Consider the following 26,592-nt stretch of genomic DNA (forward strand, 5'->3'; position numbering starts at 1 on the left):
TCACATGATCATTACTTTTGATCATGTTATATTGGTTTAGTACATCTGCCATTCAGTTCAAGGTGTGATGAACTTACTGAATTACTTACTGAACAATCAGACTCACCTCCCCAATGAGGTATTTCAGGCTCCCCCATGGGATTCTGTCATCCCCTTGAGTATATGCTTTGGTCAGGTACGTGTTCAGGATTTCCATGCACACCTGAGAAACCAGGATTCACAGATAATAGATCATTAACCCAGAACATCGCATTTTCACCATTATTTGGTAATTTTATTTGGATCTTCACTACAAAAGTTTCTGAAAGCTTATGGAGAACAGTAGAAGATTCGGTGAACCCACCTGAAAGTCTGATTCGTTGAAGTCGTAGGGGACATTCCAGCCAATCTTGCCATACTTACGGCGCTCCTGCACCACGCCATGGAAGAAGGCCAGCACATAGACTAGGCTACGGTAGGCTGGATGGGGGCACTTCATCAGCGTTTCATTGGAAATCTTAAAGTAGGTTGCCCTCATGTTCAGTTTTAGCCCATTGGGCGGCTCTGTAACCACCTGTGTTAGGGGAGAAGACCAGGCAACCAGACTGCTGTTCAATTCCCATCTGACTGAAAGAAAAGTGAATTACTGAGGGGGGCCTATTGGTAGGGTTTCAAGACACCCCATGAAGTTTATTTGAGGCTATGGATCTGCTTCAAGGTGACATGCAGGAGTTTGTACCTTGAGGGACTTCTGCAGGATGCCAATAGGAAAGTCTTTGATAGGGTCAGTGGTGAGCCACAGACGGAAGTCAGGATGGGGCTTTGTGATCCTCTCCAGTGCCTTTTCCAGCTCCTTTAGCCACTTCACCAACAGGTGACAGTTCTGTAACATCAACCACTGTCCCCGGGACACAGCTGTCTCCAACAACTGCAGCGCCACCTGATGGATACATGTAAACATTTACCCACACTGAAGTTTTAAGACCAGTCATTTCTGTGTCTTCAATGCCTGTAGGGTCAAGTGAGCCCAAAAAAACTGTAATCTGCACCATGCTCAGACTGAAATCCTGCCCCATACCTTCTCCTGTCCCTGCCCCATAGCCAGGAACCTGAGTCGGCTATCCCCGAATCCTGACTTTTCGGCCAGCTTTATGAGATCACTGGCAGGGTCTGAGCCAGGGCTTAGGATGAAGATGATTGGGGAGTTTGGAGTACTCTGCTCAAAGATTGCCTCAAAACTTATCACTGGTGGTTGTACATACCTAGGGGGCAACAGAAGGGAGTGAAAACATGCATTCAAACTTGGCTTTGAAGCTGGTAAATTCTAAATTTAAACAAACATATTCAACAAGTGGATGAATAAGCATCCGATTGTTTCTACTCACTTCTCTCCCATGGTGATTGTAACGTAGTCAGCGACGGCACGATAAACTCGATCCACACGGAAACAACGCAGCAGCAGGAGGCGCTGGAAGGCGGTCAGCTTGTCTTCATACATCATTGGGAAAGGAGCTTGCTCCAGCGCATCCAGGTCATACCACTGAAAAGAAAAAGCAATTAAAGGGAACATTATGAAAGACCACGTAAGAAGAGGGAAATGTACCAGGTGGCCAGACCCACCATTTTCCATTGATCGGTGTGCTTCTCCACATCGTCGGGCAAAGTGCCAAATTGAGCAGGGAAAAGCTCGGAGAGCCGAATGACGTCCTCCCAGCCCTGGTCTGGCAGCCACAGGGACGGCTTCTTCCGCTTGCTTTTCTCGAGGGACATATTCCCTATTCAGGAAGGGGACACAAGAAATTACATCAGGGAAATCTGACGTATGTCAAGGAAATCTGAAGTAGGTAAAGAAACAGGTAGAGCTTTGAGTGTATTCCAAACTTTTGTTCTTCTTAAGCAGTTTCCAGCACATTTTAGGTTTCCTTCATCCCGTTCTATTTCCTAGCAACCCTGCTGTGCACCTGTTCTGCCCACGTGGTTTATCACCATAACCATATACTGTGAGTGTGTCAGAGAGACCATGTGACATGTGGCATAGTTCTCCAGAATGGTCACCCTTCAGAAAGAAGTCCAGCTCTTCCTGTGGTGCTCGGTCCTCGAGCTGCTCGATCTTAATAGTCATGTTGAATGAAAATAGAAGCTTGTGTCTCTCAAAGAGTCCTGGGTGGTGAGAAAGGAGCAGTAGGTGTTATAGCAGTTAAAGACATGGAGCGTTAACCTGGAGGTTGCCTGTTCAATTCCTGCTGAGTAACATACTCAAACTTCAGGTGTGAACCATGTTTCAGTGTAAAATGGGTGATACACAGTTTATGGTAACGTATTACATTAAGTGCACCTTCATAATGCATTATGCATTCATAGAACATTCATAAGCAGCATGCAAGTACACCTTAACATCCTAACATCCCTTAACAGCTTTAATATACTTTAATACAGTAAAATCCCATTTTAATTGACTTCAAGGGACCTGGCAAAACAGTCCGTTATATCCAGAGTTGCTGTACGCCCAGAACACAACTACAGGACACCATTTACTCATGCCTCATCCCAGCAGACACACTCGTAGTATATAGATTATTAAACGGTACATGTAGTAATCCAACTTTACCTGACGAGATGCGTGACTATTAATAATCCCGACTACGTATCTGCGCTGGATATCACTGGCACGCCACGCGCCTTGTAGGCGGGGCCTGCATGTCCGTTAGAGCGAACAAAACTGCAGCTAAAAGAGGCCCTGGGGACCAAATTGTTTGTGCGTTATAATCGAAATTCCGTGACATGCGAGTCCGCTATAACAGATGCTTTTTCTGCATGTTCTTAAAGGTGCACAGCCGGGACCAGCGGACCTCGTCCATTATAGATGATATCCTGTTATAAGCGAGTCCAATATAATGGGATTTTTACTGTATACAACATTTTATGAATGCAATATAAAAGCATTATGAAGGTGCAGTTAATGTAAAGCGTTACCCAGATAAACACTGCCTAATATTCCCCCTTCTTACCAGTACAGCCATAGTTGTAGACGTTGTGAGTGAGGGTGTTCATGATGTTCTTCAGCCTTCTGGGTAGTGAGGAGTCGGGCAGAGACTTGCGCAGAGAGTAGTCAAACACCTCTAGGAAGGAGGCCAGCGAGTACTGATACATGCTGTTCACCAGGGCCATCTCCGCCAGCACGAAAAAGAGGATGGCTCCCCGTTTGGCTGCTGGCCGGTAGCCGTCTCGCAGCTTGTCGATGTCTGCTGAGGTTGTCTCTGCAAGCTTCAGCTTCTCAAACACCTGCCCATTCAATACGCAGGTTAATACAGGCTATGGAGATTCCTGTGGGTGAGCTTATTAAGCTTTCGTTTGTTAGATTAATTATACTATCATTTCAGTTATGTGTCCATCGAGGCCTTTAAATAAAACCGAATGTATGAAAGTGCTTCCTCTAATGATGCAGTTGTGACTTGGTTATTCCAAACGTCCAGGGTCGTGTGGTTGAATCCCACTCCCAGCTTGGTATTTGTGAAGGTTGTATATTCCTCCTGTGTGTGTTTGGGGTTCATGCAAGTACTCCAGATTCCTCCCACAGCCCAAAAACATACTGCTAAGTAAATCAGTGTCTCTGAATTGTCCATATTGTTTGTTTGCTGTGACAAAAGAAGAGGTCTCACTTTGCATAATAAGGCTATTAAGCAATGTGTTTGTGCAGAAAAATTGGTTAATAAACCATATCATGCAAAGTGCGTCCTCTTCTTTTGCTACTTGATTAATTCCTTTCTGCAGTCCAGCACTCTGACGATTAGGAGGGAAGCCTGTTTTCCTGTATTTTATTGTCTGTGTGCTGTGCAATGGTCTCTTATCCTAGCAAGGCTGTTCCTCGCCTTGTGCATCTTGAGATTGCCTCACTGAGACCCTGTACTAGATATATATTTATGGAAGACGGATATTTCACAAAATCTAAAGTTTTCCTTCTTCCCGTTCATCGGAAAGATACTATCATTAAAATCTCTCTTCTGTGCTCCTCACCTCACTGGCTTTGGCCTTGGTCTCCTCCAGCATATGCACCAGCTCCACGTTGTCCAGCATGTTGCCCGTGGAGGTGGCCAGCTCACGCAACAGTGAGTCCTCCAAGTCCTTCAGCAGATGCTTGTTTTCACTGGTCTCCTGTATCAGCCATTCCCTCTGCTCCTCCAGCTCCTTGCGCTCAAAGCCCACAATCACACTCAGCAGTTGGTCCTCAAGACCCTTCAGAGTGACTGATGAACAAACATATGCATTTCTGGGTTCTGCTCAGATGTAAAATACTACACATCTACTGAATCTATATTAATATAATCAATTTCCTACCAGTGTAATTGATGACCATTGCCTTCCCAAAAACTGAAGGCGAATATTTAGGGTTGGCCAACTTTGTGTTGAGGTAAAGTTTGAAGTTGGGGTCATAGTCCACCTCCTTGTCTCCAAGCACAATGACCTGCCTCCCCTGTGGCCCCTTAATGTTCTTCTCAAGGACATTGTCTATGACTGGGTCAATGTATTCATCTACATCCTGGAACAGGAAGGGGAAGCCATACTTGATGGCCATCTCGAGCTGCTTCAGGAAGTCTGGATCATTGAAAGAGGAGACCTATGAAAAAATGTACATAAAACACATAAAACCACAGTTAGAAATGACCATGAACACTGTTTTGACATTGCTGCTTTTATAGATCCAAATCAGTAAAATAAGCAGAAAACAAGCCACAAGAAGGAAGTATTTGAATGATAATGATTTATAATGTTTTGCAATGGGAACACGAAGCCAGCTTAGATACAGGAACGGTTTGGATGAAGATGATTTAGCACCTTTAGGTTGTTCTTCTCCTCCTTCTTCTTGATCCACTTCAGCGCTTGCTGCTGGGGGTCAATGCACATGGGGAAGCGGCTGGCTCTCGTGGTCAGGATCCCGTTCTGCACCGACAGCTCGTCCGGGGGCAATCCCTCTGAGCCCCACCTAGGGGAGAGTCACGCAGTCAGCGCTGGCATGCACACCCAGGCCCCCCCCTCCCTGGCCACGCCTCCGTCTGCCCACGAACCTGCTGATTTCCACCTCATCGGTCAGCAGACTCTCCACACGGAATGGCTGGCTGAGCGGGATGCCTCGCTCCCGTACATCCCGCTGCCAAACCTCGTAGACCATCTCACTGCGGAAGTCCCAGCTAAAGGCGCCTTCGTAGCTCAGGAAGGCAGCACATATCAGGCAGTCGCCCAGGAGCCGGACACGACGTTGCTTAAGCTCTTCCAGGTCATCTGTCCAGCTGGAAAGACAGGGAGAAAGAAAAGGACATGGAACATCAGCAGCTGAGCTGCACCTCCCACCCACGGAGCCCTGTCCTCACTGAGGATCACTAAACTAGCACATGACATGCAGCTAACACAGAACGTTCATATGGTTTGTGTTTTGCAAGCAATTTGCTTTCTGCAAGCAGAAACTTACTTTAAACTGCTAAGAGCCTCAGGTTTGAGCCCTGTTGAGTCCTTCTTGGGCTCTTAATGTGTTAATAAGTAGTATGACAACCTGTACTGTATATGAACCAGGTCTTGGGGGCTAGGAGGTGATCTCAGTATTAAGTAGTGATGGCCACATGAAGCTTCCTGACGCAACTAGATGCCACTCTCTGTTCAAAAAAACATGCCCCAAAGTAAACCAAGGGCACCATCTAGTGGGGTCAAAAAATACAGCAAATGGTTCATGAAGCTTGATTTGGCCATCACTAGTACTAAGCCATGAATGCCCCTCCAGCTCACCGCTGGTTTTCAGAGCCCAGGCCTGAGATGAGCTTGTCGGCTGCGATCAGCCTCCTCTCCATGACCTCGGCCTCATCCTGCAGCAGCTGCTTCTCCTCCCTGGCGCCTGTGTACTTCTCCCCCAGTGCCCGCAGCTCCCCCTGGATGGCACTCAGTTCGTTCTGGATCCGTTCCAGCTCTTGTTTGCTCTGGAAGAAATTCTTCTCCAGCCGTGCGACCTGCATTAAGAAAGTCAATGGAGCTGCTGCATTTTGCGGATTCGTCTGTTCGGTTCCTTGAAGGGCACATAGGATGATACTGACCTTATCTCGCTTAGGCTTGATCTCCTTGGCAACATCGCAGTATCCCATTACAGCCTCCACAAACTTCAGCATTCCTGAACCGGCCTTGCTGATGGCCTGCATCTCCTCAAAACTGGTGTTGAGGGTCTTCAGGAAGCCTGACATGGGCATTCAAGTAAATTTATACAAAAACCATCAGACATTTCAGTATGTATATACCAATTTGAACAATTTAATATCCCATCTATTTTATTAGTTTATCTGTGAAATTAAAAAATGCACTATACAAAATTATTCATAACATTGACATTTGAAGCTCTATTGTATCATTGTACTATTCAAAATACACAATGCTTGACCTGTTAATATCAGAACTTAAAAATAATTTAATTAAACCTATAGTGGATGATGTTTGTGTGAGGTTAGCCAACCCAAGGAATTTGGGGGCCCAGTTGGCCCCAGAATATTTGATTTCCCTGATTTTATATTTTAAAGGTTTTTTTTTACTAAAATAGTCACCATTTTATTCTAGCCATAACTGTTCTATCAATCTGCAAAACTGGTACTAACCTTTGGGAAGGATGCTGTACAATAATTAAGATGGTAAAAGTATAACCCCTAACTAAAATGCCCTTGGGGAATTTCAAAGGATAAAGGAAACAGAAGCCACAGTGTGGTACCTCTGACTGTCTTGACCTGACTGGAGGCGATAGAGTCACAGTCCATGTCCATTAAAGACCGCAAGAAGTTGGCCTCTGACATCATGCCCTTTGCCGTCTTCCAGCTGATCTCCTTGTAGCCACGCATCACCAAGATGCACTCGCACACTACCTGCACCTGCTTGGGCGGCTTCGCAAACGACCTGCAGGCACACAGATGGAAGCGAACTGGGGTGTCAGGTTTTAATCAATTTTCTTTCATCGTCTGTATATTTGTTCATCCGTCTAACCTCCGTAACTCCTTCAGGAGGGTCACAGAGACTATTCCAGGAAGCACAGGGCATACAACAAGGAACACCCTGGAAGCAAGTCCATCGCAGGGCACACACACAATCACACACCAAGGGCAATTTAGAGAAACACTGAACAGAAGCAGTATTCAAGCCCCAAGCCCTGGAGTGTGCTTTTATCCAAATGGACATCTGTTTCTGCAGCCACACAGACCTGCAGCCCTTTCCTGCAACCTGGCAAGAATTATTACTCACTACACTGACCACATGCTGACCTCGTAGTTTATAGTTTTATTTTGCTCATGGATGTTTGTGAGGTTCTTCAAAATTAAAGTTGAAATGCAGCTATTCAAAAGCAACACATGGTTTTTCTTTATTAGGGCTATTTGCAAGTACTTTTTAAAACAACACAGGAATGCACAGAACATGCATGGCATAGCAAATGTGACTATTTCAGTTTCCAGTTGCAGAGGGGAAACTCGGATGAGGTGTTCTGGGTTTCTGCTTCTGGAGAATCACACATTGTGCATAATTACTGCTGGCCGGAGCACAAAACAAGCATTTTGGAGTGATTAACTTCAGATTTATGTTAAATTACTAGCTCTTAACTGTTCTGCCTCAACTACAGACCGGTGCCGGTTCACAAGAATTATGAGTGGTAACTTGTGAGCAAGTCCAGTAAAAACAACAGAGTAAACCAATCAATAGTTAATTGACTTTGCTAGTTAGCAGGCCAAATGTTATGCCTGTGTTATGTTAACATCTTAAAGTTACAATCCCGGGTGTTTTGCCCCCATTCCACCTGATCTCCGTGACGTCGGACTTGTCCAGGTCCTGCAGAGCGATGCGGGCCGCCTCCAAGGCAGGCAGGGCCTCTGCCAGCGAGCTCTCTGCGTCTTTCTTCTCAACGGCAATGACCTTGTTCTGCTCCTCGATCTCCCTTGCTTTGTCCTCCGCCAGCTTCTTCTTCTCCTCCGCTGCGTATATTTGCAAGTCATTTCTTTCACTACTAATAGATCGGCACACACGTATAACTTATTATTATGATCGCAACTCACAAACATATAAAAAGCAGCAGTCACTGCAAAAGCTGGAAACATACACATATAAAAATCTTTTCACAGAAAATACAGTCATACTTTCTTTCATCCACTCTTCCAACCGCTGACCGATTTTTAGTTTAATTGAGGAGTGTCACAATTGAGCAATGAAACACATTCAAGAGTTGCGCACCAAGCAGGTCTAGATAAGAGCCCAAAAACTCACCAAGGACACTATCCATACCAAAAAACAGACTGCTTTGTAAATACCTCTGCGGTCACATGGCTCAAGAAGGGAATCCTCTACCCTCAGACAACCAGGATAATAAACGCAGGCCCTAGCTAGAAAGACTCTTACCCACAGCAGTGTTGATGGAAATTTCTTGCAGGAGCACTTCACAGGCGGAAGACTTCTCGGCAAGGACCACCTTCTGCTCCGCCAGCTTGGTGTTAAGCTGGGCAAGCTGAATGCTTGCCTCCTTCAGCTTATCCAGCCCTCCTTCCAGGCGTCTACACTGGGCTGAAAAACCAGAACATGGGAGATGTGGATACGTGGGGCCCACATTCCACCAACCTGTTCCAGCCACTGAAAAAGTGGGTCCACATACCCAGTATGTACTGGTCTTTGTCTTTCAGCAGGCTGATATAGGTGCTGATGAAGTCCAGGTAGTTCTTTGGGGTTACAAAGTTGCTGCGGCGCAGTTTCTGCAGGAATTTCTTGCTGTATTCCCCAACAGAGCCATGCACCCTGCAGACATGGCTGATGACCGCCTCCACGTGTGCGCTGGGTAGCATGGGGTTTTCGCCTGTGGCACAACAGCAGGTGGATTTTTCAGGGTGCAAGTTGCACATGTAACAATATACTGTAATGATTAACATGAGTGCATTGTTATTTGGGAGTATCAGTATGTTACATGAAAAATAAGTGAACAGTGTTTTTAAAAAGTGAAAACATATATTTCCAACAGTTTCCATATTTCATTTGTGCATATGTAGAGTTGTATATTGTCGTACAGTTGTTTTGTGTACAGTCTGTATGTACAGTACACTGCTGTACTGTTGTTTTACGTACATTTTGCATTTATATTATGTATTGCATTGCTGATAGGAACTTGTTGAAATGACTAGTAAATGACAACAGCTGTGGGATTACCTAGGAAGGACTGGGCCACTGCGTGCAGAGCTTGGGGAGGCCAAGGCAAGAACCAGTCAATTCCGGTATTATTCACCAGCCCTGAGACAGAAACATGAGGTCAGTCTGAAGAGCCTCTGCTAAAAGGTGGCTGAAGATGGATGAGCAAACAGGATACATAGTTAGACAAAATGGAAGAAATGGAAGCACAAGGGTGGGAAGCCATGTTCCGCATAGGTCCCTACTATTTTCTTAGGCAACATACTACACCTCAACAATTCCACTAAATTCCTAAAGCTACAGAAATTGTAAATAATGAAAGAAAATAGCATTATATCGCTTTATTATACAGTATATCTACATATGGATATATTCAGAAGCAATTCAGGATTAATAAAGCTGTTCAATGGTATTAGACCAAGAGATCCAATCACTACATTCCCTGGAGGCTCTAATGCGCAATATGGTACCTGGGAAATTCCTGCAGCGTGTCCTCAACGTGTCCCCCACCGGGGACATGCCCAGGACGATGTGGAGATTGTTGGCGCTCTTGTTGACAAAGTACTGCCAGATGTTCTCCTTGGATGGCCCGACACCCATCTTCAGGGCCTCGTCACGAAGTTGGCCCAGGATAGACTCTTTCTCCTCATCGGGGAACAATGCAGGAACCATGCCTGTGACACCAAATGCCAAACTCTGGGTACACTCACAAAAGGATCAGGGAAAACTTTACTTCTAAGGCTCATAAGAAACCCACTAACTAAACCCATCTTCATATTGTGTGTTTCAGTGGTTCTAATAATGCATCCAGATGTCTTTTGACTGATTCCAGAGATTTGGCCTTGACTGCAGTTTGTTTCATACTGTTAACATGAACATAGAACTGATTCTGACATCAGCCTGAGAATGTCAAAATGTCCTAAGAACACTGAAACTCATTCCAACCTTTCAGGGATATAACATGAATTACCACCAGAACGATGGATAGCCGAGCCCTCAGAGTTACCTGAGGTGAGCATGTTGTTGATGAGCTCCAGGAAGCCCTCCTCTGCCACGTGAGCATCAGTGAAGAGGAACACCATCTTCTTGTTCTCAATGCCCAGCTTAAGGTACAATGTTCTAAGGTCCTCACGGAAGTTGGTCTCACCATACCCTCGACTTAGCACAATTTCAAACACCTGGAAAAGAACCCATTTAACCAAACTGACCACAAACTGGAACGAGTATCAGAGAGTCAACATAGTGGAAATGTGTTTTGCTCACCTCACAGCCCGCGGTGAAGGCTGAGAGCTTTGTGAGGGACTGTTTGCCCGAGCCTCCAACCCCCACCAACAGAGCGTGTCCACGGTTCATGCGGATTATGCGGTGCACGCGTGTCAGGTGCTCAAGAGCATCATCAAATAGAACCAGGTTCATACGTGTTTTGGTCTCATTATACTCCTCTAGGATCTCCTGCAGAAGCAGCAGTTAAGGGATACATCGATGTAATCAATACAACAGTCATTACTATGAGTAAATGCTCCTTTAATATTTATGAACAGTGGGTTTATTAATGCATTTATTTAGATCTACAAGAAACAGTATGGACAGCATGGTGCAGCTTTGTGGGTAGACTTGTGATGGATGGGTATCCCAACCAGGCCGTACCCCAGCCTTGTTCCCTGTGCTGACTACATTTACCCCGACCTGTATAAACAGTAGGAAGATGGAAGAATGGCAGATAATGAATTTTAGAGTCTATGGAAACCTGAAACAAGGCTTTGGAGGCGTCATAGTCCTGGATATCCTCATACACTCGAAGTTCTGGTTCATTGAGCGCTGTCCTATAGTCTCCAAACAGAATGGGATCCCTCACAGCAAACTCAAGTTCTTCCTGGAAGCGCTCCTGTATCAGGCTCTTAATGTGGCCTTGGACCTGGTAGAGAAACCATAATAGAGGTACAGGAGCTGAAGGATATTAACCCATTTTCAAAGCAGTTGGCTGAGCATCAAGCCAATGTACCAGAAATGGAAAAGAAAGCGTCACAGGTCAAACATACTAGTGCTTTGTCAGTCTCGTTGATGAGTCTGTCGTGGAACACCCGCAGGCACTCATTTCTCCACACGCGCACGAACTGGGCAACACTCAAGAACCTGGCAACGCAGACAGGGAGAGTCACATCTAATGTGTGACATGACATACTTAGGCAGTGAGACGGAATATGGAAGAAGATTGGGTTACCGCTCAGAATTGGTCAGAGTCAAGCCGTTGTACACCCTGGACAGGTCCCTGAGGTTAAAGATGTAGTGGAACTTAGAGGGTGTTGGGGGCAGGTCCTTAACAATGTTCTTGTACAGCTCCAAAGTGCAAAATGTCAACTTGTCACATATCTGTTGTATGCAATGCTCAAATGCCTGTGGAAAACCAGAGTAGACACTTCATCTTGGCTTCCATACATACTTCTCTCAGTACTACACAATAGACAGTGTACTGGACTAACGATTACAGACAAGGGTTGCAGGCAAAAGCTGAAAGTAAATTCCCAGGCCTTGAAATGTTTTAGCAAAATATCCTCTTTATAAAATTACACAGAACTTTGAACAAGAGCTCTCACATGTGCATGATAAAACAGTAACAATGACAACCTAAAATGAATTTTCATTGCGAGAAGAAAATAATATTGCTGTGTTGTAATGTTTATAGTCCATCACCTTGGTGTGGCCCCTAAGGACAGAGGCATAAATCAGATGCAAGGCCTCCTCTTTGGGGAAGGAGACATTAAAGACACTGAAGAGTGAGAGGAAGCGTGGGTCCACCTCGTTGCGGCCTCCCCCTGCCTTCCCCATGGCGGCAATGAAGCCCAGGTCCTTCAGAACCTTACAGTTCAGTTCTTTGCTCCTGTCATACATGCCACCTCGGTCCAGCAATAGTTTGAGTAGGGCGATAGGCTGCTGAGTGCCATACTCATCCACCTAAGGGGGAACACAGGGGTGTTAAGGATACAGGAGAGGGACAAAAATGGAAGGAAAAGGTCAAAGGAAGAATGGACAGGGAAGACAGTTCACCCTTGGCATGTTGAGGTCATCTATGAAGACCAGAAGTCTCTTTCCCATAGGAGGACCATATGTCTCCTTGGTTCTCTTCTCCACATTGGCTTCCAGGTTCCTCTGTAGGTCCATGGATGTTGTCCGCGAAGAGAAGTTGATCATTAATATCATCTGAAAAATTAAGAAATAAGGAAAACATTATGACACAGGAAGGTCTCATTGACTACCTGAGGTAGGTTGTACCAGTTTCTCATAGTTATAACTATTACTATTACTAGAGTTATTATTATTATTATTATTGAATTCTTCATTAATGTTTTAGTGAGTTTGTTATGTTTTGTGATTCATTTTTCTAAATATAGAATAAATGTTGACCACTTTTAACAGTCTACTTACAGTTGAGTCTGTGTTAAGGTTCTTTAGAAAATTCTGTGTTGTGGCTGTTTTAGAGGTACCAGACTCCCCCACCAATACCATAGGGTGTTTTATCTTCACCATTTGTTCCAACAGCCAGTTGACCCGTGTGGTGTCTACAGTGGGCACTGAAGAGAGGGTGATAGACAGCATACTTTGTGTACTTGAAGACAAACAGTTCTAGATGTTGAGCTTTTGCTGTGGAACCCAAATTGCTTTTTTATGCTGTTACCTAGGACAGCATTACTAGCTAATTTGAAACACCTGAAGAATCAAGAAGGCCAGCACTATACACAGAATCACAATGGATATATGGAAGGCAGTGGCATCCATCCATCCATCCATCCATCCATCCATCCATCACTATTTACAGATATACTATCACAAATGGAGACTATCTGGCAATAAGTTAGGTCATAAAAAAGATCTCATAAGACAAGGGCCATGTTCCTATTAGTCAAGTGAAGGACTCAGTCTTTACATTCATTCAGGTAAGCACTGGATAAAATTTTATGAAAATATTTTCATATACTTTACCAAGAATGTCAATAAATTTGACTTCAGTGCTGTGGATGTATTTGGGAACCATGGAGCTCCAGGGAACCCACTTATTTAAGGTTCTATCAAAGTGAAAGTCAAACAAGCTTGGCAAGGAGCCTGTAAAGAAAGTTTTTTTTCAAAAGTTAGACAAGAAATTACTAGGAAGAGCCAAAAGCAGAATGCTTTACTGTTTTGCATTAGGCCTGACCTGGCAGTTCCCCAGGGCCAGTGAGCTCCTGGTCGTTGTTGGTCACTGGGAGGCAGGACAGCTTCTTAACAAACGCGTCAAACTTAAGTTTCCCCGAGTCTAGCAGAGTTCCCCCCAGTGAGCAGCACAGTGCCTCTAAGAAGTAGCACTCCAGCACATTTCCCTCCAAGCCCTCTGTCTCCAACAGGGCATCCAGCATCATGGATAGCTGCACCACCTGTAAATAAATGACCATGCGGCTCAAAGATCATCATACGCCACTCTAACAATAAGATCACATGATTAACACCATATTTTTGAAGGTCGAGTCTTGTACTATGTGTTTAAATACACATGACTGCACAGTGACGGAACATAGGGCAGTTTTATACCCACCATGTTTAAGTCGGTCTGGGGAACAACAGTCTTGAGCTTCTCCGCCTGCCTGCCATCTACAATTCCACTTACAATCATATCAATAAGGCTGGGGACATACTTTTGAAACAGGCTGTTCAGATCTGCTTGTTCCTTGGAAATAAAAATAAGTAACAAAATGTAAAAAAAAACAAGTCCTATGGTAAGACACTACACAGCAATTGCAAAACAAATAAAAAAGCAAACTAAGAACAATTTAGTACAATCTTTAAGTATACCGTTAAAGATCAGATTTCCTTACCTTGAGGGGTCTGTTACTGACCCACTTCTGCCAGTAGGGGCTATAACGTAGGTTTTTTGGATCCACAAACACCATCCCACAGCGAGAGACAGTGGCAGGGGAGGCATACTGAAGGTCTCCAACCTGATAGGGATTTTATTTCCTATCAGACATAGTCAAATAAATCATACGCTGCATGCTGACTGCTGTCTTCGCCGTATTAATACTGATAAAAACGATTAAGAGTAAATGAGTCCTGGTAATTGCTGACAATTCTCTGCATATTCTTACCTAAGACTGTCAGCTAAATGATGTAGTAATTGCCTCACTGTCACTGTGGGAAACAGAAGACCTCCCACCCCACCTCTACGTGTCTGTGTGCCAGCACACCTCAAACAGCAGGGCACAGTGGCTCTGCAGACGAATCCTCTCTCCATTGGCCAGGGTCAGCAGCCTGTTGTCGTCCATCACCGAGTTCATGTTCTCCACCCATAGGGCATCCACATCCCCATCAAACAAGATGTACCTGGAGGACAGCACAGAGACTGGGTCATAGCACACACCCCTCTATTTCATCACAACGCATTGTTCCATCTCAGGATACAAATTTGGGCATGTTCATGTGCCACAGGGCTTACATAAGTACAACATTCATCTCAGGATTCGCCTTGAATTTCATTCCCAAAATTCTAGCATCTTCAGTATAAATAATTTGATTTTACATTAAGCAAAGTTGACCTCATTGAATCAGCTTACCTCCTTTCCTTTTTATCAGTTGGCTTATTGATATCTCGGAAAATGTTAGACAGGATACCGTCGGTCCAATCCCTAGTGGTGGGATCCAGGATTCCATATAGTTCAATGACACTCATGGCCTTGGGGTTTAAACAGTACAGTTTGGTGAGCAAGCCCAACCTGTGCAGGAAACAAAACATTTAAGCTTGAGTATTCTCACAGATCTGCAGTATAGACTTGCTCCATTAAAAAACTATGCTAGTGCTACAACTGGCTTAGAGTTCTAGTACATTTGATGACATTCTAGCAGTGGTTAGCTTGGGTGGTAATAGAGGTAATAGGGTATCTGTAAGGACTATAATATGTCAGTGGTAGGTACCTGGTTTGGGCTTGGCAAAGGGTGCTGATGACCACAGATTTTCCCCCTCCAGTGGGCCCTACAACCATGGTGGTGTGCCTGGTCATCATAGTCTCATACATCTGCACCACCTTGTCCACCTAAAACAATAGGAGAAGTTAGCGTCTGTGACATATCAAAACAACACTAAGTTCTTCTCCTGGAAAATGACCCACAGATTTTGTGCAGCTGTTTTCAAAAAAGACCAGCAGCTAAGGTGAGAGAACGCAGCAGCTTTGGTCAGAAGTGGTACATGGAGACCGACGTCGCACAGCAGCTGACTGGCTGGGTCAAGTGCATTTAATAGGGAAGGTGTATGCAGAGGTATCAGGGCTAGGACCAAAATACCTGGTTAGGTAGCAAGATATACTTGTTATCCTGCAATGTCTGCTCCACTGTGTCATTGAAACTTGGGTAGCGAACACGAGGACAATCCTGCCCGGGGAACAGGTCTGAGATCAGGCCCAAGAACAGGGGCACATCCTCAAACACAAACTTGGGCAGGTTCATGTCCCTCAAGGCTCGCATAAGTACAACATCCTGCAGGAAACACACAGCTGTGGTGAGGCAGAGACTGTACAAGCACAATACAGGGTTCACTGCATCACAAATGCATAAAATCATCATATCATCAATCAACATACTAAGGAATAAGCCTTTGGGACAATGGTCATTTTAAATGAGTTCAAGAGAGACCGCGGGGTTCGAACATGCAGAGACTATGCTGATTTTTGGTAAAATCCAAACACTGCACACAGGTATATCGGTCTCTAATTTAGATCCTTCTGCTGGATGAGTTATTTGAATTTCATATTCAAACTGAACTGGGCATATTCAAAGGGTTCTAGCTTAGTTACCGTACAATAATTTACAGCATTTGGTCCATCAGTATATCCCTGGGATATTAAACTATGTGATGTTAGTACCTCACTGAGTTCGGGGGAGCCTCGTTTCAGCTCTCCTGCCATCACCAGCACTGACTTCAGAGCCCGCAGACCAAAATCATAGTGGAACTGCTTGGACAGTTGCTCTCGTGCCAACTTGTATAGCACTGTCATCTTCTTGGCTAGTACCTGGATCACAGAGAGGCTTTAAGGTACATGAACTGATCTGATGGTCTTTGTCACAGTTATAGGAGCATAAGAATTGACTTTTATGCCTGTTAAGTGTCTTTACATGTGTGTGTAGATCCTTCACCTTGGCCAAGAGGAAGCCCTCTGAGAAGAGCATAATCTCGCAAATCTGCTGCAGGTCAGGAACGATGACCACCACAGGCCGAAACAGGGCCTTGACTGATTCCGGAAGCTCAGTGCGTCCCGCATACCCTGGGTTCATGGTGATGAATATCCCCATTCGATCATCCAAGGTAATTTCCTGGCCTTCAAACTGACAACAAAACACAAGAAAGTACCAAATAAATTAGATGTTGATTTAAATAAAAGCTCTTTTCATAAATGTATTCGATAATTTTTTTTTTTAAACGAAAATTTTATTTATAAAATTAAGATGACAATTTCCTAAACATGCTCAGAAGACACTATATGATACTTACATGGAATTTCTTGAGGTGCATTATAAGAGCATTGCGGATGGTCTGGATCTGAGAGGAGATGACAGACAGGACGGAAGCATCTATGCGGTTGAACTCATCGAAGCAGCCCCATGCCCCACACTGGGCCAAACCTGAGAAGATCTTCCCCACCGCCTACAAAAAACCAAGAGTATCAACAAAGGCACATCTCCTATCTGGCCAGCAGAGCCAAAAAGAACTTCTGCTGAATGTGAACTCAGACTGACATACCATGTAATCCATGCCCTCCCCACAGTTTGTGACTACACACAGTAAGGCCAAGGCTTTGGCTAAGTCTTTGGTAGATTCCGTCTTGCCAGTGCCTGCAGGACCAGCCGGAGCACCACCCAGGTACATGGACAAGGCCTGGTAAAAGAGAAACCAACCACTTGCTGATAACTATGCATTTTCTGGCTTATTGTCTACGTTTTGTCAATTCTCAAACACCATGTAGACAAGCCAACCTCTCATAGGTAACAGCACCTGTGTGAGTGTGAGATATATCCTGTCAGTCAGTGGGGTGATGACCAGGCGGCCATTCAGACCCATGTACTCGTAACCATAGGAAAACAAGGCGCTACACTGGCGGACAAACAAGCTGTCAGGCTCCCGGTCCCAGTAGAAACGCAGCTGGCTCTCCCACTCGAACTCACGGGCATCCATGATGCTGACACGGGTGAGAATAGGAAGTTACACAATCATTAACTGACTAAAAACACACCATAAAATAACTTAAGACATTAAATTACACAATTCACTAGTAATATGTGACTTTCACCTGATTTCAATTTGTTTATATGAACATGTATATTTAAATATTAAGTGTGCATTCTTTTTCCATAATCATTGTGTGGAACCTGAGGTATATACCAGGAAATGATAGGTCCACCTCTGACAGAGTGAGAGCCAAGTTCAAGATGGACAAATTCAGAGATCAAGAGGTAGTCATAGCAGTGGCTCCCCAAGTGGGGTGCGAGAGTTTAAAAATGTCAATGAGGTAATGATTAGCCATACGAGGCGGGGTAGTGGTCGAGTCAAAAAATACATGGGTGTGCTAGATGGCTGATGCAAATGCTGGGGTACGTTTAGGAGAGTTTTGGAAATTGATACATTAACACGCTTTGACAGACATAATACGACAGTTTTTCACCAATATGATGGTCATTTGAAAGTCACTTTCTCAGACAGCTACAACTTTTGCACAGTACTGTATGTTAAATCAAGCTGCAGCTATGAGTAACTGATATAAAAATGTGATGAAGACTGTATGTGTCGACATTTATTCAGTAACTCTCTTCTTTATGGTGCTGGCTGAGATACCATCCGATATGTACGATATGAAGGCGCATATTGTAAAGTTACTTTAGTGCTGCACAGTGCACAGAAAGAAAATGATTCTGTGCCATCACTGGTGCTTGAGATGTAAGTTTCTGGGAATAAGTCAAATGGTTTTTAATTTTTTTGGGGGAAAAAAATTAGTCCTGGTGTTTTTTACCTTGATACAATGACGAAAGTAATTTTTTAAATTGTGGGAAATGAAGTAGTGATTAAATTTGAAATAACACAAACTACACATTTTTTTTTTATTTTCAATCCAATGTTTTTACTAATTAAAATGTAATAAAATGTACTGATTTGTTCACTTAATGATTGATCATGCATTTCATTTGCAGTGCTCACTGGGATCTAATTTGGATCTACCTACTTAGGAGAAGAATAGACTTTCTTGGTGCTCGCATGCATTAAAAATACAGATCACAACCAAACATGGAAGATGATCTCTGAGTGACAATCTTCAGAATTAAACCCGGACTGGACTTGTCCTCAGACCATAGTGGCCACACAATTCATTAGGTAAATTTAATGTTATTTATTTGCTAGACCTATAAATTGCTGACTGTTAAATTGTGTTCTTTTGTGGTATCAAAGTGATGTGTTCATGTGCGAATAAGCCTATCAATGTGTGTGTGCGACAATGTTCACATGATTCAACCACCTCGTTGGGGTCGCAAGTCTCCGGCACTGTTATTTTGGGGGTTGTGGGCTGAAAAGTTTTGGAACCCACGATTTAGAGTAGGGTATCTCAGCTTTTGATGTTTGCGGACTGACCTATGTTGTAGAAAAACCTCAAACTCGAAGACAAAAAAGTAAAAATGTCTTAGGACCAAGGGAACAAGCCAGAGTACTCAGAAGAGGCGCATATGGATGTGGGAAGAACATGCAAAGTGTAAATATGTTTAAAAATGCTTCATAATTCATGCTTTACTAAGTGAAGGAGAGGACCACAAACGGAGTGCATCCCACACCTGTCCCGGACAAAGCTGTCTACAATGTCCCTAGCATGGACGTCGATGATCAGGACAGTGTTGATCTTGCGGCGGTCGTTTTTCTTCATGGGCTGCATGATGCGGGTCACCAGCTCATCAATCTGCTGGTGCATCTTCTTAGCATAGTTCTTCAGTGCCTGCTTCTCACCCTTCTTCATCCTGTTGAAGACATCCTCCACTTCCCAGGTCCACCACACCTGGCTGCCAGCCAGAACCACCATACCCTGATACAACAGCATCCAGTCCACCCTGTCAGTTGGGGGAGAGAAAGTAATTGAACATTTTATGGGAGTCGAGCAATTTACTAATTTCACTGTGATATCAAAACTTTCCATTATTCTTGTTTACGTTCCATAGCCAAGAAAATGGCAGAATTGAAATGACTGAAGACAAAAAAATTAAAAATAAGCTAAAAGAAAGCCCACCAAACCAGAAGAATACTTTAAACTGAACGGTCACAAAAATATATATTATTATATACATGTAAAAATATTATATCTTTCAGGAAATCAATCTTTTTCAAGATCTTTCAAAGCTTTATTTCAGTGATTGGAGGCAATGATACAAGTCGCTGAATGGGAAGGGGCAGCTGGAAAAGCTGTTGACTGTGAGGGAATATCCTTGTCATGTAGCATCTTCATATACTACAATGGTTCTCAAACTCGGTCCTCGGGTCCCACTGCCCTGCTTGTTTTCCAGCTATCCCTGCCCTACACACTGCTGATTACCTGGATCAGGTGTGTTCAGTCAATCAGAAGCTGAAAGACAGCTGGGACTTGTGTGTGGGGCAGGGATAGCAGGAAAACAAGCAGGGCAGTGGGTCCCGAGAACCGAGTTTGAGAACCACTGCCATACTAGAAGGAACACCCCATACAACTTGTGGAACCATAGTTAGAAAACCACTGCTTTAGCGGAAGCAGGCATACCACAAATTCTGAGGCTGTTTTAGCATGATACTTTTACACCTTACGTATAATTTTCCTTGGTTCTTTCGACACATGCAGTGCACTGTGATGAAAGTGAAATAAATGTTCCATCAATACTGTCAAACTAAAGCTCAAAGCCAGAACAGAGACTCATACCTGCTCCTGTCCTCACAATAGCGAAACACGGCCTCTTTGGTGATGAGGCGGTTGGTCCTCCTCATCTCCAGCAGCACACTGAACATCCATTCTTCCACGCGGCCTTCAGCGGGCACAGGCTGCCGCAGGTCCATCACCTCCCCCTCAGCTGACACCATGGCTGCCGCCACCATCTCTCCCTGCCCCCCGAGTTCAAATCGCAGTGACGCGATGTTGTCATACATCTGGGTTGCGTGACATGAAAGGGTTAAACAGAGATAGTACACTGGAACCCAATTTTCACAATTTCAGAGAACAACTTTCATAACCATGAGCAATAACTGAAATTGTACATAAAAAAGGAAATTACTACAAAATAATAAGTTAGGCATCCTCAGTCCAAGGGAAAACACCAACATAGACCAGCTCAGGTCAATGGGGTGGCCAACGGATGGCCCTGCAGACCCCCACCTTGATCATGTGCTCCTGGACGCAGGTTGGGTCACTGCTGCCCAGGATGCTGAGCAGCTCGTCGTCTGAGATGAAGAAAAAGCGTGGGAAGGCATTGCGCTTGGAGTCCAGGTAATCATTCAGGCTCTTCTGGCACCGCTCCAGCCCGTCGCTCAGGTTCTGCAGCTCGGACAGTCGGTTCGGCGCCAGGCAACATTTCTTGATCCCTGGTTCCTTCATTGTTTCTGCCATTATCTGATTAAACCAAATGCGCAGACACATATGGAGTTAATGCACAGCTCCATAAAAATATTACAGGAAACCAAAGTAACCATATTTCTCTAAAAGTGGCTCAACAGGTAGGTCACGTTTTGCGGTAGGTTACAAGTTTGTGAGGGTTTCTGCTGGTACACCTGTTTGCTCCCTTAACCCTAAGAAAAACAATGTCAACTGCCGGTAGTAGGAGTATCTGTGATGTACTGCTATCCTGTCCGGGACACACACTGCCTCATGATTTGTAGAATAATCTCTAGGCCCACTGCAGCCATGTACTGTTTAAGTGGAATGAAAAATATAAGGATGGATTTCTGATGCTCTCAACATTTAAAGGTGTTGTTTGGTATTCAGTACAACTGTACTATATTTTGAATAATGCTGTCACAAACTCACAAATAAGTCATCCACTTGCTTCTCCTGGATTTAATCATGGAGGACCTGAAGTACCATCCCAGCAGCACAGGGCACATGGCTAGCGTACCCGCTGGATAGAATGCCAGCCCATATACATGTACAGTTTAGGCGGTTTATAGATGCCACTTAGCTTAACTGAATATCTGTATAGCAAGAACATGCAAACTCCATGCACAAAGAGCAGTGATGAGATGGAACCTTTGGGGGCGTGATGCTACACACTGGGCCACCGTACTGACTTAAAAATGCATTAATACCATCATTACAGATGTTATATGGTTGTTATCCAACCTTTTTGAACATCTTGTCAATGTTGTCAAACTTCTTGGCCTCCTCAGGCAGTTGAGAGCGGATGTCTCCACCTATAAAGATGCTCTCCAGATACATCCACTTCCGCTGAACTAGCATCCATACCTGGGTGGTCACACACACATACATTATTTCTATGAGCATAACCCTAATCCAAACTAAAACACCCTTAACCTCTACCCAGCCCTAACCATTACATCACATAAAACACAAGACTTTTCACTATTTTAATTTTTTGATTGCATTCAGGTTTATATTGTAGGGATCTGAAAAATTTCCACACATGTTAAAAAGTAACAGGTTTTACCACATTTAGTCCCCACAACGTGGTAAATACAAACCAACACACAAACACACAAATTAATTTAGACTGCAGTGCGGTCTTCATGAAAATGTATCTGACTCTATTAAAGTTTTCTACGCAGGAACAGAAATGAAAAGATCAAGGTGATCCCAAAGAACACTGACCTCTATCACCTCACTAATAAGAGACAAGTTCTTCTCCCACTGCTGTACAGTGTCCAGAAAGGGCCCAACAAACCGGCTGCTGGCCATACTCTGTAGGTTCATGGTATTGTCATCCAGGTTCTGCAGGATCTCCTCAACACCCCCCAGTATGGAGCCACGCTCCTGTGTGCCTTTGAAGTAGCGCTGCACGCTGAACTTCATATTCTCCCAGGTGTCCATCACCTCCTTCACGCCCTGTCATTAAAAAAACACAGAAATATCTATGACATCTATATTCATGTTAAACATCACTGTTTGTAAGCATCTTTTATAGTATAAAACACTAAATGCCCATGTCTACCGAGGGTGGTGTCTGATTCAGTGGGTTTAGCCTCTTAATTATGATCAGGAAGTTGTCAGTTTAAATCCTGTCCTTGGCAGAATAACAAATGGCTGATCTTGCACTTGGAGCCCAAGTTTGGCTTTATATCTGTCCTCATACTTGTGCAAATGGCAAACAAAGAATCAGGGCATTTCATCATTTCACCACCTTCTCGATACTGAGCTCCTTGACAGCAGAGGTGACAATATCGCTGATGACGCCAGCATATTTGTGCAGCTCCATGGTGAACATGTTCTCCAGGGTGAAGGTATCACGGTTCATCTCGAAGCTTGTACCTGTTTGCTCCATCAGTTCTCTCCAGTGCCTGAGTGGAAAAAGGTCCCACACAGGCTGAATATAGGATTTGGATGAAACATGCAAAATGCCCCTGAGGATTATATATTACACTTGCAGGGGAAAGAACATTGAAGGTCAGAATAAAACACGTAATTTGTGGGTTAAAAGGATCATTGGAAGCCTGACCGGTCCCTTAACGCCTCATTCTTCAGGTCCAGAAGCAGGGGCAGACACTCCTTGAACTCCCTCAAGCGACCCTCCAGAAAGAAGGCCGGCGGAAGGACTCGCACGTCCTTGGGAAGCATGCGAAGGCTTTTATAGAAACCTTCTATGCCTTCCTGTAGCAGACCGATGTTCAGGTTCACCCACAACATCTGAGACCATTTCATCTTGGCTGCCTGGGAGACATGCAAAATGAAGAGCTCAGAAGCCATGTAATTCTCAGGGTTCGGAGAAGGTGCTGGACCAGAGGCGGAGCTATATGCAGTGTGGGCGGGGCCAAAACCCCTGGTACCAGGCACTCCCCTGGATCGTAGAGGACCCTCCTATATACTAAATACACATAAAGTTACACAGATATAATTTCTCTGAAATTCTTGACAACTAGAACATATTACTTGCACTTTAAGTGGGACTTATGATTTTATATATATGTCATTTTTTGTATACAGTCTTATCGTGGGTGTGTGGTGTAATTTTTAGAAAAAAAATCAGTAAAATCAATACAACAAACTTAAAATATAATACACAGTAATGTTTTGAAGTCAAACTAAGCCATTCCTTTTGTATTTAATGGTTTTCCATTTGAGGAATTTGCAAAAAAATGCAGTGCATGATGGGTAGGATCTAAAGGCTGCCTAACGTCCTCACCCGTGTGACGACATACATCAAGACTAGGAAGGTGCATGCCTGGGAGTGTTGCCAGACGTCCGATAATTATCGTATTTGTATGGTAATTTTACCGTCTGTACGATGTATGATCAATAATTACAAGAATCCCATAATGTATCATAATTTTACCCCTTCATTTTATGGGGTAAAGTTACTTCATTAGCACGACAAGGTACAGATCTCTGCTTTCATCCGGCTGCGCAGACATACTTGGCTTCTTTATGTGCAGTCGTCTCACGTCCCTTTACAGCCAATCAACGCACATTGCAATATGTGGTGACGCACAAAGTAAACAATGCTGAGTGGTTTAAGCTGTCTACATTTTATAAAAAAATTCTATGCATAGTGAAACAAATCTCCTCCTCTCTGAAAAGGCTTAGAAAACGCAATTTAGCCACTAAAACTTTACAGTTTTTGTGAGGGACAGTCAACTTCTCTCGTTAAGTTTTTTGTGATCCTGCACTTACACTGTAAAACTTGTTTCAGTGCTGCCACATACACGCGTGCGTGCGTGTGCTGTGACGATCGCGCTGGAAGCGGGCGATCGTCGGGCAGGCGAGCGAACAGGAACAAGCAGGCAGTCAGGATCGGGACAAACAGGGGATTTATTAAGGAAAGCAGGACGAGAACCGGGTACTGACGCTCACAAACATCAATGACAGACAAGGAAAACTGGGGAGACCAGGACTTAAATACACAAGACTGATTGAAAGTAAACGGACACAGCTGGGTACGATCCGGGAAACACACGTGGATAATCAGGGGGGCGTGGTACACACGAGGATCGGACGAGCTGGGCGTGACATGTGTGTGCGTGTGCGTGCGTGTGCGTGTGGGGAGCCCAATCGGTGTTTTGCCCCAGAGCCTTGTGTGCAGTTGTTCTGCCACTGCGCTGGACCATCATGATGAAGAGCAAACATACAAAGGAGGAATTACACTCAGGATAACTACAATGAAAAAGTTCCAGTGGGAGAAAAGAAGCATGCTGCCTCTATGGGGCAGGCATGCTGTGTGGCGTGTTGTACATCCCTCCGTACAGTAGGTGGCAGCAGTATGTATTGGTGTCCCATTGTAATAATGGAGAAGAAGAGGCGAGTGGTGGGAATCGTAATCAGGGCAGTCATGTAAGCCAAAATTCTAAGGGGTCACAATTAGAGTGCTCCCCCAATAAATAGGCAAACAAACAAAGAAATAAATAATGACACAATTTTCTGTAATTTGACAGGATTCTTGAATTCATTGTTTTGCTAACTATAACTTGTGACAGTGATCGTAAAAACAAAAATCAGCTCACTGTCATGATATTCACAGAGTTCTCCTTTACTAATATTAAGTAGGATGCTATGCTATTACAAGTCATGACTAGATAGCGAGTCAGAATAAAATTAAAAAAAATACAGACGCTCCTCTATTTACGAATTTTCAACTTACTAACTTTCAAACATACGAACGAAGAAAACTGTAGGCCGAAATTGTGTTCATTTGGCTCTCGTTTCCTGTCCCCCCCCCCCCCCCAAAAAAAGCTGTAAACCTAGAGGAAACGCAGTTATATATACCTATATTATATATCATGCAGTTATAATGCAGTTCATTAAATTAGAGGTAAATAGGAGGAAGCACTGTGACAGAAATGAGCCATGATGACCTTTATTTTGAAATCTCATTGGAACCACCATGGTGAGAGAGCCACCATGGCAGAGAATCTGTGGCCTTTCAGTAGGACTCCTCCTATGATTTGCAATGATTACATCTGCCACTCTGTCTACAGTCGATACTGCTGTCCACTTACCTTCTGGGCCTTGTAGATGTGGTAGATCTGCTGCAGGCCCTTTATCTCCTTCTGCACGTCGAGCAGCTCTGGGTACATGGTGAAGGGCAGGTCGAAGAGCTTTTCTGCGTTACTCAGCTCCTGGCGGCTGGTCTCTATGCTTGCAAGCTCCGCCTCGTACAATTTCAGCATGGCCACTCCTGCCAGCGGAGAGTAGCCAGGTCAGCTCTGCAATGTTTGGAGTCTACAAGGTGCTGGGGTGCTGGAGAGGAGACTCACCTTTCTCCATGTCGTCCCCTGCTGCACCCGGGCCCCGGATGCTGAAGTTCTCTGCAAACACCGAGAGCTCCTGCTTGAACGTCTGAATCTGCTCCTTCGTGATCTGGGGACACATAAAAATGAAGGCTGGGAGTCATGAGATGTTCAGTACAATGGCTACATTTCTAATTGTACATAAGCATGTTACAAACGATGTCCGTCTCATATTACAATGTGGATGATGGGTGGGGTTACTTACTTCGGTGAACTTCTTCTTGACTCGACCCAGGCTGCGGTCCACTTGTCGTGACTCAGCTAGCAAGTCGTTCCACAGCTGCCTGATGTTCCCCACAAGCACCATCTCCTCCTCTGTCACCTTGGTGACAAAGCAACAACAAAAGCATTAAAAATTCAGTTCTGCAAATTTGCTTTCAATAAAAAGAATCACTAGGATTGTGCACATTCAAAATACTCAATGTTATTGGTGGACTTTATAAGAAAATTAAATAAGTAAATAATAAAAAATTAATAATCTAACCATCAGTCTTGCATAAACACTTCTCCAATGCTGGGTCAGTGTGAGGAAGTAGAAGAAGAAGAAGAAGAAGAAGAAGAAGAAGAAGAAGAAGAAGAAGAAGAATCCTCTAAATTCTTTAACAGGAACATTCCTTCCAGCTATAGTGGGTCTTGGGATGAATGCATTAAGGAGGCTCACCGCCACTTTGTACATGCCCAGGGTCCTGTATCTCTCCTGAATGTCGATGAAATGCATCTCCATTGACAGCGACATGTCTCTTATGTCAGTGATTGTGCCCAGTACAAATTTCAGGTCCTTTAATGTGTCTGGCCTCCTCCTCAGACACTCTGACAGCCTCTGAAGAGCAAACATGCATAAACACACAGGCAAAAGAGCACACAGACATAAAAGACTACACCCAGATTCATTCATGTTTTCGACATTACACATATCAGCAGAGGTTATCCAGTTTACGCATCTTGGAAAAAATTTCAGCTGATTCAATATTCATTTC

At 44.1% G+C, this 26,592-nt stretch overlaps 1 protein-coding gene across 1 annotated transcript in view; it reads right to left on the bottom strand.

The window, feature by feature from the left end:
- dnah10 (dynein axonemal heavy chain 10) overlaps positions 1–26,592 on the bottom strand; it is a 43,106-nt gene that overhangs the window by 3,263 nt on the left and 13,251 nt on the right. The window contains exons 21-72 of the mRNA XM_049002949.1: positions 26,277–26,435; positions 25,821–25,937; positions 25,583–25,685; positions 25,325–25,503; positions 22,831–23,042; positions 22,516–22,672; positions 21,987–22,220; positions 21,501–21,623; positions 20,541–20,774; positions 20,091–20,314; positions 18,988–19,257; positions 17,165–17,348; positions 16,913–17,047; positions 16,664–16,816; positions 16,309–16,497; positions 16,038–16,184; positions 15,460–15,651; positions 15,094–15,212; positions 14,736–14,894; positions 14,370–14,505; positions 14,001–14,123; positions 13,721–13,852; positions 13,346–13,562; positions 13,135–13,254; positions 12,580–12,725; positions 12,202–12,354; positions 11,848–12,108; positions 11,378–11,550; positions 11,196–11,289; positions 10,904–11,071; positions 10,420–10,608; positions 10,163–10,334; positions 9,627–9,830; positions 9,178–9,258; positions 8,633–8,830; positions 8,383–8,544; positions 7,787–7,961; positions 6,716–6,897; positions 6,057–6,193; positions 5,755–5,972; positions 5,043–5,264; positions 4,813–4,960; positions 4,315–4,594; positions 3,994–4,223; positions 2,988–3,261; positions 2,035–2,139; positions 1,600–1,754; positions 1,365–1,519; positions 1,058–1,241; positions 719–919; positions 344–553; positions 107–202 (exon numbers count right to left, since the gene is read on the bottom strand). Of these exons, the coding sequence (XP_048858906.1) occupies positions 107–202; positions 344–553; positions 719–919; positions 1,058–1,241; positions 1,365–1,519; positions 1,600–1,754; positions 2,035–2,139; positions 2,988–3,261; positions 3,994–4,223; positions 4,315–4,594; positions 4,813–4,960; positions 5,043–5,264; positions 5,755–5,972; positions 6,057–6,193; positions 6,716–6,897; positions 7,787–7,961; positions 8,383–8,544; positions 8,633–8,830; positions 9,178–9,258; positions 9,627–9,830; positions 10,163–10,334; positions 10,420–10,608; positions 10,904–11,071; positions 11,196–11,289; positions 11,378–11,550; positions 11,848–12,108; positions 12,202–12,354; positions 12,580–12,725; positions 13,135–13,254; positions 13,346–13,562; positions 13,721–13,852; positions 14,001–14,123; positions 14,370–14,505; positions 14,736–14,894; positions 15,094–15,212; positions 15,460–15,651; positions 16,038–16,184; positions 16,309–16,497; positions 16,664–16,816; positions 16,913–17,047; positions 17,165–17,348; positions 18,988–19,257; positions 20,091–20,314; positions 20,541–20,774; positions 21,501–21,623; positions 21,987–22,220; positions 22,516–22,672; positions 22,831–23,042; positions 25,325–25,503; positions 25,583–25,685; positions 25,821–25,937; positions 26,277–26,435 (8,991 nt within the window). The remainder of the gene's footprint in view (positions 1–106; positions 203–343; positions 554–718; positions 920–1,057; positions 1,242–1,364; positions 1,520–1,599; positions 1,755–2,034; positions 2,140–2,987; positions 3,262–3,993; positions 4,224–4,314; positions 4,595–4,812; positions 4,961–5,042; positions 5,265–5,754; positions 5,973–6,056; positions 6,194–6,715; positions 6,898–7,786; positions 7,962–8,382; positions 8,545–8,632; positions 8,831–9,177; positions 9,259–9,626; positions 9,831–10,162; positions 10,335–10,419; positions 10,609–10,903; positions 11,072–11,195; positions 11,290–11,377; positions 11,551–11,847; positions 12,109–12,201; positions 12,355–12,579; positions 12,726–13,134; positions 13,255–13,345; positions 13,563–13,720; positions 13,853–14,000; positions 14,124–14,369; positions 14,506–14,735; positions 14,895–15,093; positions 15,213–15,459; positions 15,652–16,037; positions 16,185–16,308; positions 16,498–16,663; positions 16,817–16,912; positions 17,048–17,164; positions 17,349–18,987; positions 19,258–20,090; positions 20,315–20,540; positions 20,775–21,500; positions 21,624–21,986; positions 22,221–22,515; positions 22,673–22,830; positions 23,043–25,324; positions 25,504–25,582; positions 25,686–25,820; positions 25,938–26,276; positions 26,436–26,592) is intronic.

Source organism: Brienomyrus brachyistius, chromosome 2 (assembly GCF_023856365.1).
Source record: "Brienomyrus brachyistius isolate T26 chromosome 2, BBRACH_0.4, whole genome shotgun sequence".
In the NCBI taxonomy this organism is placed as follows: domain Eukaryota; kingdom Metazoa; phylum Chordata; class Actinopteri; order Osteoglossiformes; family Mormyridae; genus Brienomyrus; species Brienomyrus brachyistius.